At 37.4% G+C, this 12,402-nt stretch overlaps 1 protein-coding gene across 2 annotated transcripts in view; it reads right to left on the bottom strand.

The window, feature by feature from the left end:
* Window positions 1-2,216: 2,216 nt before the first annotated feature.
* Window positions 2,217-12,402, bottom strand: part of MTNR1B (melatonin receptor 1B) — a 35,460-nt gene continuing 25,274 nt past the window's right edge. The window contains exon 2 of one of the 2 annotated variants that reach the window (XM_074571481.1): window positions 2,217-7,452. In XM_074571481.1, the coding sequence (XP_074427582.1) occupies window positions 7,040-7,452 (413 nt within the window). In that variant the 3' untranslated portion in view covers window positions 2,217-7,039. Of the gene's footprint in view, window positions 7,909-12,402 lie in introns of both variants that reach the window. The other variant, XM_074571474.1, reaches the window with a different exon arrangement.

Raw genomic sequence — 12,402 nt, forward strand, 5'->3', positions numbered from 1 at the left:
TTTAGGAAAAGGGTCACCAGCAGGTCAAGGGAAGTGATGCTTCCACCTTATTCAGCACTTTTATGACCACATCTGGAGTACTGTGTCCTGTTTTGGGCTCCCCAGTGGAAGATAGGTATTGATATACTGGAGTGAGTCCAGCAGAGACCACCAAGCTGGTCAAGGACCAGGAGCACAGGCTATATGAGGAAAGGCTGAGAAAGCTGGATTTGTTCAGCTTGGAGAAGAGAAGCTGAATGGCGGACAGTGCTGCTGCCTACAACTACCTGATCAGAGGATGGTAGAGCTAGAATCTTCTTGAAGGTACATGGTGATGGGATGAGAGGCAATGGGAGCAAGTCCCAATATGGGAAATTCCAAATAGATATTAGGGGAAAAAAAATGTACCATGAGGGGTGATCAAATGCTGATGTAGGCTGTCCAGAGAAGTTGTGTAGTCTTCATCCTTGGAGGTGTTCAAAGTTGACTGAGCATGGACTTGAACTACTTGATCTATAGATGTCTTTTGAGCAGGTGACTGGACAATTTGACTTCTGGAGGTCCTTCCCAACCTAAGTTATGATTCTGGAATTCTGACAGTATTACTGAGACTATGAGGGAAAATTTACAGCTAGTCATATACCGATTACCACACAGATATGAACATTTCAAGCCAGAGGTAGTCTTTATTTTAAAGTGTCTTAAAAATGGTTCTGAGGTGGTGTTGTTTGTTTGGGTTTTTTTTGGTAATAACTGTTTAAAATCAGAAAAAAGTGTTGACATTGAAAGCAAGAGGCTGTGAGAGAGGTGGTTCTTCCTGGAAAAACTTTTTTTGTCAGTTGTAGAGACTGCTTAACGCTCCTCGGCCATGTAAGCTAATTGTTCTCCTTACGGCTGGGGAAACAAGGCAGGACCAATCTGCTCCTGACATGAAAAGGGGAGCAGCATAGGAAAGAGGTACAAATGCAATGAAGAGTTAAAAAATAGAACCCTGGAAATTTGCTGTCAGCAGAGGATGAGCGGGAGGGGACAGTGACAGTAACTGCTAGAGAAACCACATTTCTATTAGCAATAGTTGTGATCTTATCCTCCCATAAACCACCCCAGACAGCAGCAGGATTTTCCGAGTTCTTCCTGAGTCTGGCATATTCCTGTGCTTCTTTTGTGTTCACAGTAATCAGGCAAGCTCCATTTTTTTGACAAAATAAAAAGCATTTAAATTTATCATTGTGCAGTCTTCCACATTTTGCTCTCATATTATTCTCTGTGTGTCTGCAGTGTCTTATGGGGACTTCTGAAAGTTAGGAATTGCAAAGTGCCCATTTCTACATTAGAATATTTTTTGCCTTGGAACAGGACTATACAATTTTACTTTTTGGAATTTTTCAAAGCCTTTTGGATTATTTTTTTCCAGGATAAAATGGTTACATTTACACTAAATACATGCAAGCACGTGATTTGCCACGAGGTTTCTTTGTGAAGCAATTTAAAACTATGGTCAAAAGACTTAATTTCACAGGGTTTGTTTTTTTGTTTTTTTCTTTTCTACGTACAAACCCTCGCTGTTCAATAGTTTGTAATTAAAAAATACAGCTGTCACCAATGGGCCTCACATATCACTGCCTATACCATTTGGCATGCATTTAATTGATTTTACCACATGACTGTAGGTAAAAGGGAACCTCAGCAAGTTTACAGAAGAATAAAATTAGTTGGTGTGTATTTCAGGCATAAAATATGGTTTTTAAAATGCTGTTACTGGGGACAGCTCTTCTTTATTCTCCCAAAGAATGACTCTTTATACAGCAATTTCAAGGCTTCATTCTGCAGCCAATGAACTGTTTGGAGTTTTGCCTGCACAATGACATGAGGTTAACTTGTTCTGTGAGTGAGCACCAACGATATTCCATAGAACCTCCCCAGCTATCCCCAAGGATTAAAATACTCAGGGCTGAACACAAAAGTCTCTACAGTTAGTGAATGTCACGGTCCCACCTCTGAGACCAGGTCCAGTGGGACACACAGTGGGTCGTGTTCTTTGTGGTTTCAACTTCCAACTCTAGTTGTTAAATTCAGAGTATCCCTTTTTTTTTGACAATACATTTAATGTGGTTCTTAATCCAGTGTAAATTTATGCCACAAAAATATTTATAAAAATATGGATTTAAAAAATGTTTTTAGTTATTTTGTTTCTCACTACAGCTGGAGGTGTTACTACCAAGACGATGAACAGGAATCAGTTGTGTTCTACAACTGACACACATAGCAGTCTCTTTGCATGCTCATTATAACTTGAGGCAAAATAATGATTTATTATTATAGACCAGATGTGCAGTTAAAATAGCAACATATCAATAGGTGACTGAAAATAAATTGTCTTCCACATTTTCCATTAAATCTGTAAATGCCTTTAAACACAAGAAATTTTTCAGATTACCAAAATTATGTTATACACATATTAAGAAATATATACAGTCTTCCACAGATATTTATTCATTGGCAAATTCCTAGACTTGTGCAGTTCTTTAAAAATAAAGTTGTGAAATAAAAGTAATCCTTTTTATCTAAATGTGTTCTTAGAGGAAGCAGTGGACAGACAGAAGTGCATTTCTGCCCCTGAGAATGAGTCAGGCAGAATCATATTATTTGGTCAATAATTTGCTGTGAAAACCTGATCTCACTGAAGTCAAGAGTAAGAGGACTGAATCTTTAGTTTTAAAATTCTTCCTTGAGAGTGAAATTTTCACTTGCATGGAGAGACAGGATAAGGCTAATGCATCGCTTCAGTCTCACACCTCCACTTCCCTCTTTACTGAAATATAATTTACAAGTGGTCTTCACCCATCTATGTGAGGGTAAGCTTTTTTCCTAAGCAGAGTTCTACTGTAAGAACAATTCTAGAATACATACATTTCTTTTAATAAACAGGAAATACAACACTTTTTAATCAAGATAACATTAAATCCTTGAAAACACTGCAGATTTTCTGGAAACGGACTTTGTCCCTGAGACCCTAGTTTTGCCTTCACTAGTTACCCTGTGCAGAACACAGGGTCTACCTGACTTCCTCCCTCCTTTTTCTTAAAGTGTATATATCTGATATGCTGGTATAAATACTTCTATATAATGGAAATAATTTCTTCAAAGGTGCATAAATTGGTACAGAGCTGATATGTTCTTCCTGACTATACTATATAGGGTTATAATTGTGTTATAACCTTATCACCTATCTTGACGGTTAGCTACATTTTAAATAGCATTTAAATTTTTTCTTCAAATGTAAATTGAGGAAAAATGGATTGTGAATTATAATAAGAGAAGGGAGAAAAATAATTTAAGGCTTTTGATGTAGGTAGATGGACACATTACTATACAGAAAAATAAAAGTATTGCTGCATGAAGAGGTTTCACCATGCGAGAGCTGCAGTTAGTCATGTAAATTAATATAAATTTAATGTATTTGATTGATTTCCAGGTCAACTCAAATGCAATGATTTGTAGTAATACATGGTATAAAAACTTACTTTAACAGGCGTGACTTATTTTCTATACATCAGGACTCAATAAGTAGCAGCATCTGGCACACTAAATAGCTCCATTGGCTTTGCAGACACCATGCAGAGCAGGATCCCATTCAGGAAATGTTGTGGTGGTAGAATCCACACCTAATAATTTAGCACTGTTTCAAAAATTTTCCATAATTTGTGAGGAAGGATCAAAATTTGGAACATTTCTTTCTTTGAACAATGCATTACTGTGTTTGAGTACTATGTTCAGCTCTGGAGTCCTCATCATAAGACAGACATGGACCTGCTCAAGCAGGTCCAGAGGAGTGCCACAAAGATCATCAGAGTGATAGAGCATCTCCCTGTGAGAACAGGCTGAGAGTTGGGACTGTTCAGCCTAAAGAAGAGAAGACTCTGGGGAGACCTTATAATGGCCTTCCAGTACCTAAAGGGGGCCTACGGGAAAGATAAGGAGGGACTCTTTATCAGGGAGTGTAGTGATAGGACGAGGGCTAACGGTTTTAAACTGAAAGAGAGGAGATTTAGATGAGATATTAGGAAGAAATTCTTTACTGTGAGGGTGGTGAGGCACTGGAACAGGTTGCCCAGAGAAGCTGTGGATGCCCCATTCCTGGAAGTGTTCAAGGTCAGTTTGGATGGGGCTTTGAGCAGCCTGCTCTGGTGGAAGATGTCCCAGGGCAGGGCGGTTGGAACTAGATGATCTTTAAGGTCTCTTCCAACCCAAACCATTGTATGATTTTATGTTTCTATTCTATTACATGTGCGAGCTTCATTTAGGATAGTTGAGGAGATACCAGCACAAAGATTCTTAAAAGTGATCTTTAATTTTTAAAGTGCATGATAATTTGTAAAATTACTTCATAGACATTTAAAATCTTCTTCCCATCAGTACACAGGATGATAGCTGCTAACTTTTACAGCCAAGAAAGTGGTTCCCATGTTTAGATTTGTTTTATGGAGCTAAAACAGTAGTGGGAATTTGATCCAAATTCTGGACTTTTTCTGACTCTTGTCAGCAAGTGATAAACCAAGGTCAATCAATTTATGTCTAACAGTAGTCCGTCTACAAGTCAGACAAGAATTTTGACTTTCAAGTCACGATTTTGAGTACTCATAGAAGTCAGAAAAAGCAGGATTGTCAACAAAGCGAACTTGATGTCCTTTTCCTCAAGCTTCCCAGACTCTTGAAACTCCATATTTACTCTAAGTTTCACATGTAGATATACATGCATATTAGTTCTGTGTTCAGTACTTTGGTGTGGAAGTCATGAAGAAAAACAATATAGATTAAAACTGTCAGATTTACAGAATTACGTTCCAAGTAGAACCTACATATTAATGATTGCTACTTTTAGCTACAATATTTTTATTATGTACCACCAGGTTAAATTTTTCCCACCTCTTTCTTACCCCTCTTCACAAAGTGTTCAGTTTTCATCAGGCTACTACTCTATGACTCCTAGGGTACTGAGCTTCAGAGATTATCAGAAATTATCTGAAGAACATGAAAGAAGATAGAAGAATTGTCACATTTGCTACTGTGCTGTACTTTACGTAGACTTTTGGCAAGCGATTAAAACATTTAAAATGCTGTGTTTCTTTGATGTTTTTCTATAAGTACCGCAATGTAAGGGTGATGTTTAATTCGTCTTTATGGCTTCAGGAGCAGTATATAGGCTGTGCAAATTAACATCATGACAGAAATATTTTTCACAATAGCCAGGTCAGGAAAACCAAAATGGAATGTAATAGCAACCCGAATTCTTGATTTACTAGAGGCCTATCTCCTCTCCCCTGAACAACACTACTAAGAGTAATGTGCATTTCATGTCTAGTGATAAAATAACTTAATTGACTGTGTGTTTGCATACAGATCCCTAATCTGATTTAGAGATAATACAAACTACATTGTGTATATTACTATGCTGCTGTGGGGTATAACCTGGGTTGTAATCTGATCTGTACAGTCACTGTTATAATATGTTACCTGAAAAAGAAGAAATCCAGTTTGAATTTTAGCTGAGTTTGAAAAGAAAATGGAAAATCATCCTATTATATTATGAACCATGCAAATATGAACTGCAGGTGCACTAGTTATGGGACTGAGATCACCTGTCTTTGCCTGAAATGTGTCTACGTGAGCTGCCTGATCTCCTTTACGGTCCATGAAGATACAGTCACGGAGTTCTGTCAATCAGTTCCCCTGACCAATAAAATTAATAAAATTAATAATTTGATAAAATGGATAAAATTAATAATTTCCTAGAACTCCATGGAAATTGAGAAAATAAATCATGTACAAACACCTACACTGGAGTCATCCCAAATTAGGCAAAATCAATTCCTGTCTAGCTATCTGAAGTGAGATGTATGAACCAGTAATCAAAGCTCCTTCTAAAGTAATGAAAGGAGACCAGGACCTTCGCAAAGCAATTCATCTCACCCTTGGATTTGTGTTTATCGTCACAGATGGAAGGAAACATATCTCCACTATAGGGAAGCTTGAAGGTTATCTTAGATTAGACACCAATAGTGGATTTTGTTCAGGATTAGATATAGACGAGGCAAGTTATATCAGCTACCATTATAATCAAAATGACTTCTTTGTTTGGTCTAGTGTCATTTGAGATGATCTAGGATATTCTGCCTGACATGATCTAGGATATTCTGCCTGGTGTCCAGTTGCCACTCCAGATGATCACAGGTCATATGCCATAATTTCCAACGTGTTGCAAATGTGTAAATTGTGCTAAAGTGCATCAAATGACATTGGATGTATATATTTAGGTAAATAAACGGAACACAATGGAAATTCAATCCTCTCTAAAGGAATAATATTGCGTAAAGAAAATGTGTAAGAAATGAACCATTTGTATTATGTTATCTACCATAAAATCAATGACAAAAGATGAACAGAGTAAACACACTGTATTCCCAATCTCAGTGTATGTAAGTGTGGAAAACCTGTGAGGAAAGGCTCTAATGTTAATATTTGCTTTTACACAAATATTCTTCTCTCCAATTTACAGCTTTGATTCAAAGATACTACTACTGCCACCACTACATGCACAGAAATTTGGTGTTTGTCTTATGTGTGGAAAACAAAGTATCTGCTTCACCCTTTTTGTTCAGCTACAGGAGGGAGGAAAATATCACTCTGTAGCCTTGATGAGCTGCTGTGCCCATAGACAAGTACCTTCACTACATCTTCTAAGAAATGTATCCTGTATAAAGAGTGCAAAACTCCCACTGAAGTAAAAAAATGCCGCATTCATATGTCTGGGATCAGAATTCAGCTTTCGGAACTAAAGCAGCTTGCACTCACCTGCTGCTTTAAGTCTGAAACGCATTTTCAATTGATATCTTGTATAAATCATGAACTGAGGGCAATGTGCTTTATCAAGAAGACAGTATTCCAATCACAAAGTGCCGTCCAAATGGTAAGCCCCCAGAAGTAAACAAGAAAGACCAGAACATTACAACTATATTCTTGGGTTTCTCCATGACAAACTGTTGCATTGACTATTACACATTCACAAGGTATCAGTTTTCATTTGGTCATTGTTGTTTAAAGCAGGAGAAGGCTTGCTCTTCTGACCATCAGTTCCTCCTTTGGATGTGTCCTGGAAGAAAAGCCTTGGCATCCACAGTGACATTAAAATTCGTTTGTATTCATTCCGAAAATTCTGGTTAAGAAGTCCGTATATTATTGCATTAAGGCAGCTGTTGAAATAGGCCATGAAGTAGCTTATAATGAATAACCATTCGGGAACTTTTGGTGCCATTTCCATAGGATCAATGGCTACAGCCAGTCCAATGAAGTTGAGAGGTGCCCAGCAAAAGGCAAAAATCACAAAAACCACAAACATGGTAAGAAAGTTTCTGAAGTCACTTGGCTTCAGTCTTGGCTTTGTTTCTGACTTGACTCGTCTTCTAACTTGAAGAACTAAAACCCAAATTCGAAGGTAGCAGAAGCTCACAATGGTGATAGGAACAATGAAGTGAATCACCACAACAGCTATCGTATAGTAGGAGCTTGCAGTCTGAACAAATGTGCATGAATAGACGCGTGGATCATACTTTAAAGAGCCAACAAAAAAATTTGGCACAGTTGCAATTACTGTTAATACCCAGACTAAGGACACATACAGCATCGTGTTCCAACAGCTGTACACTTTGTCATAGGCCAAACTATGGCATATGTAGCAATATCGGTTTATTGCAATTGCAGTGATATTGAAAATAGAGCCTATTACACTTAGTCCCATCACAAAGCCACTCACTTTACAGTGCATTTCACCAAGCGTCCATCCATTGTGGAAAATAGCTAAGAGGACCAGTGGGTATGGATACAAGGCCACCACCAGATCAGCAAAAGCCAGGCTCACCACAAAGGCATTACCTGGGGAAAAAGAAAAATACATAGACATAAGTGTGAAAGCAAGCATAGTTGTGAACGAGAAGAAAATATGATATATTATTTTGGATATCTGCAATGCAAACGATGTCAGCAAGCAATAGGTCTGTGTGGAAAACAATTTTACAATTCAGCTTAGAACACCATGGAAATATCTGCAGCAACATGATATTTCAAATTTGTTGCTGACTGAATTATACCCTTCTTTCTATTTTAATCTTTATTAAACATAACAACCAGTGAGCCATTATATAAGCATGTGTTGAGGGTTTTTTCAGTGTAGCTAACTCCACAGCTGGATCAAATAAGGTGAAAAAGAAAAAAAGTCTAAATTGTGCCAGGTAGGCAAGCCATTATACCATTCTAACCTATCACTGGAAAACTAACGGGCTTGACAGGTATCAAGGGGAAGGATATACAAAGACTGGCTCTCTAGGGATTAGAATGATGGGTTGTTTTATGCATATTCTAAATTGTCACATGGTAGTTTATAGTATAGATATTTTCTGCATGAATGGCCTACCCATACTGTAGTTATTTTCCCATTGGATTGACCAAGGAAGAGTGAATTGCCTTCACTACCTTCTGTACAAAGGTATATTTAATTATACAAAGGAAAAATGCCTAAATGCAAGAAAAAGTATTCAAATTCATGGAAGGAGCCTTTAGGTCCTTTTTTGCTGATGGCGTTTAAAGAAATTTTAGTGATACATTTGAGACGTATTGTCTCTCTTTAAACAGTGTCCTTTTCACAAGTTTGAGATTTCTGGACGTTGTATCAAAGGATACTTCAATAAAATAGTGAGGTAGTAAACTATATTCCTGAAAAATGAAAGGTGAAATCATTCTCGAGGAACTTACCAAGACACAGAAAATAGAAGTACTAACTTTAGATTCTTGACATTTAGGTAGCATAAAACACATATCTGGTTTGCATACTCACTTTTTTGCCTAAAGTCCTTCACAGCATGAACAGATGTGCAAAAGACCCAAGCAGCTTCTAAAATTGTATGTGGAACATAATTATTTTTTGAAAAGAGCAGTTAGATGCTCAATTCTACAAATTCTGAGCTTTCTAGTCCTCATCAAGGAAAGTAGTTCTCCATTTAGTTTTAAGTACAGAAATAATGCTGTGCGTAAGGATGTCATTAGCTGGGAGCCTTAAAACCAACAAACATGTAGGACTGAACTCCTCAAAAAAAAAAGACAGAGAGAAAGAGAGAAAGAGAGAAAGAAAAAGAAAGAGAGAAAGACAGAGATAGAAAGAAAGAAAGAGAGAAAGACAGAGAAAGAAAGAAAGAAAGAAAGAAAGAAAGAAAGAAAGAAAGAAAGAAAGAAAGAAAGAAAGAAAGAAAGAAAGAAAGAAAGAAAGAAAGAAAGAAAGAAAGAAAGAAAGAAAGAAAGAAAGAGAGACAGAGAGGAAGGAAGGAAGGAAGGAAGGAAGGAAGGAAGGAAGGAAGGAAGGAAGGAAGGAAGGAAGGAAGGAAGGAAGGAAGGAAGGAAGGAAGGAAGGAAGGAAGGAAGGGAGAAAGAAAGGGAGAAAGAAAGAAAGGGAGAAAGGGAGAAAGAAAGGAAGAAACAAAGAAAGAAAGGAAGAAAGGAAGAAAGGAAGAAAGGAAGAAACAAAGAGAGAAAGAAAGAAAGAAAGAGAGAAAGAAAGAAAGAGAGAAAGAAAGAAAGAAAAGGGAGAGAAAGAAAGAAAACAAAGAAAGAAAGGAAAGAAAGGAAGAAAGGAAGAAAGGAAGGAAACAAAGAGAGAAAGAAAGAAAGAAAGAGGAGAAAAGAAAGAAGAAAGAAAGAAAGAAAGAGAGAAAGAAAAGAAAGAGAGAAAGAAAGAAAAGAGGAGAAAGGAAAGAAAGAGAGAAAGACAGAGGAAGGAAGGAAGGAAGGAAGGAAGGAAGGAAGGAAGGAAGGGAAGGAAGGAAAGGAAGGAAGGAGAAGAAAGAAGAAGAAAGGGAGAAAGAAAGAGAAAAGAAAGAAGAAAGGAAGAAACAAAGAAAGAAAGGAAGAAAGGAAGAAACAAAGAAAGAAAAAGAAAGAAAGAAAGAAAAAGAAAGAAAGAAAGAAAGAAAGAAAGAAAGAAAGAAAGAAAGAAAGAAAGAAAGAAAGAAAGAAAGAAAGAAAGAAAGAAAGAAAGAAAGAAAGAAAGAAAGAAAGAAAGAAAGAAAGAAGGAAAGAAGGAAAGAAGGAAAGAAGGAAAGAAAAGAAAGAAAGAGAAAGAAAGAAAGAAAGAAAGAAAGAAAGAAAGAGAAAGAAAAGAGAGAGAAAGAAAGAGAAAGAAAGAGAGAAAGAGAGAGAGAGAAAGAAAGAGAGAAAGAGAGAAAGAGAGAAAGAAAGAGAGAAAGAGAGAAAGAGAGAAAGAAAGAGAGAAAGAGAGAAAGAGAGAAAGAAAGGAAGAAAGAAAATTTTCTGTTTCAGAATGCCTTTTGGAGAATGAATTTAGTCCAGAATATGTGCTAAAATTAATCTAATCTCTACAGCATCTTGGCATCAGCTTATACCTAAAATGTTCAGATAAAATCAAGTGAGCATTCAGGTCTTTCAATCATATTTGGAAAATTACTGTAAAGGACATTTGGCAAGAGAATTTCAAAATCTTGTGTCTCGTTTAGGACTTCTTGAAAATTCCGGCTGCAATGCATAAGGACAGTTAGCAATGAACTCGTCAAAAACATAATATATCACTTTCAACTGAGAAGAAAAATGGTGCAATATCTATAAAGGCCTCAAGTGATTTGTCACTTTTATGGCTGTTTACAGGGTCAAGTGCTCACACTGTGCACTGTAAAGTAAGGTCTAATGTTTTTTTATTTCTATGTGGCTGACTGTGAAATGAAGTTTAATATTATATTACTGCAATGAATAATCTACAAAAGTAGAGAGAAAATTTTCTTATTCATAACAAACAAATAATCGACATTTTAAGAAATCTAAGATCTTAGATGTCTTTTAACTGCTTGGAGAAACTAAATGTTCCTTGATACATCTAAGACACAGCATTTGGAGTGGCTATAATTACATTTGTAAGGTAACCAAAGAGGTAACTTTTTGTTGTCTGTAACAAAATAGAAACCACAGAATGCTCATGTACTTGGAATTGCTATCATTAGAAAGGCCAATGGAATCCTGGGCTGCACAGGGAAGAGTGTGGCCAGTAGGTCGAGGGAGGTCATTCTCCCCCTCTACTCTGCACTGGTGAGGCCACAACTGGAATACTGTGTCCAGTTTTGGGCTCCCCAGTTCAAGAGGGACAGGGAACTGCTGGAGCGAGTCCAGTGTAGGGCAACAAAGATGATTGAGGGACTGGAGCATCTCCCTTATGAGGAAAGGCTGAGAGAGCTGGGACTCTTTAGCCCGGAGAAGAGAAGGCTGAGGGGGGACCTGATTAACATTTACAAGTATCTAAAGGGTGGGTTTATGGATGATGGAGCCAGACTCTTTTCAATGGTTCCCAGTAACAGGACAAGGGGCAATGGGCACAAGCTGGAACATAGGAAGTTCCGTTCAAATACATGGAAAAACTTCTTTACGGTGAGGGTGAGAGAGCACTGGAACAGGCTGCCCAGGGAGGTTGTGGAGTCCCCTTCTCCAGAGACTTTCAAGACTCGCCGGGATGCAGTCCTGAGTAATGTGCTCTGGGCAATCCTGCTTTAGCAGGGGAGTTGGACTAGATGATCTCTAGAGGTCCCTTCCAACTCTGAAGATTCTGTGATTCTGTGATTTTCATAATTTACCTGATAGACTTTGTTCCTAGATTTCAGTTTCATCAGATGAAATATTGTATTGATTCATAAAAAATACATTTGCTCACTGGAATGGAAAGACCCCTTAATTACAAGTAGTAGCTACTGAAAGTCAAATATCTAGCCAGGGACTCAAAAAGATACACATCTGCACTGTTTTAACCTTCATAGTTGGGTGCCTAAAAAAGGAAAATAAGTTCTGATATTGACTTTGGGTGCAACAGAACTAGATAGATATTTCATGAAACATTCTTGCATATTGGTTTTGTTGCCCCAGTTAACAAGAAAAAGGGAACTTTTACACCCTCTTGTAATCTCAATATGACTTGCTATTGTAGGAATTTAATCACAGAACAAACTTTCTGATAAGATCAGGACTTTTAAGGGCTAAGCATCTGCCTTCTGAAAAAACAATTGACTTTATAACGTCTCTGCCAAAACCAGAAGCAATTGCAATCACGAATAATTTTTTTAAGGTTTTTCTTCTTTCTTTGGTTTCAAACTGGCTAAAATGATTAATTTTATATCATGGCATTTTATTTTTTATCAGACGGTGGTTTGGTTGTTACACATTTTTTTAACAAGTTGTTACACATTGCATACAGACATCACCCCCTTAGCTATATTTCCCCCTGGCCACAGACAGGTTCGTCCTTGTGTACTCTTCTGCGTCTATTACTCTTTAGCATACAAAGGCCTAGCTTCAAGACAGGAAAATTGTCTCTACGAAGCCTAT

This window comes from Larus michahellis, chromosome 1 (genome assembly GCF_964199755.1).
Source record: "Larus michahellis chromosome 1, bLarMic1.1, whole genome shotgun sequence".
Taxonomy (NCBI): domain Eukaryota; kingdom Metazoa; phylum Chordata; class Aves; order Charadriiformes; family Laridae; genus Larus; species Larus michahellis.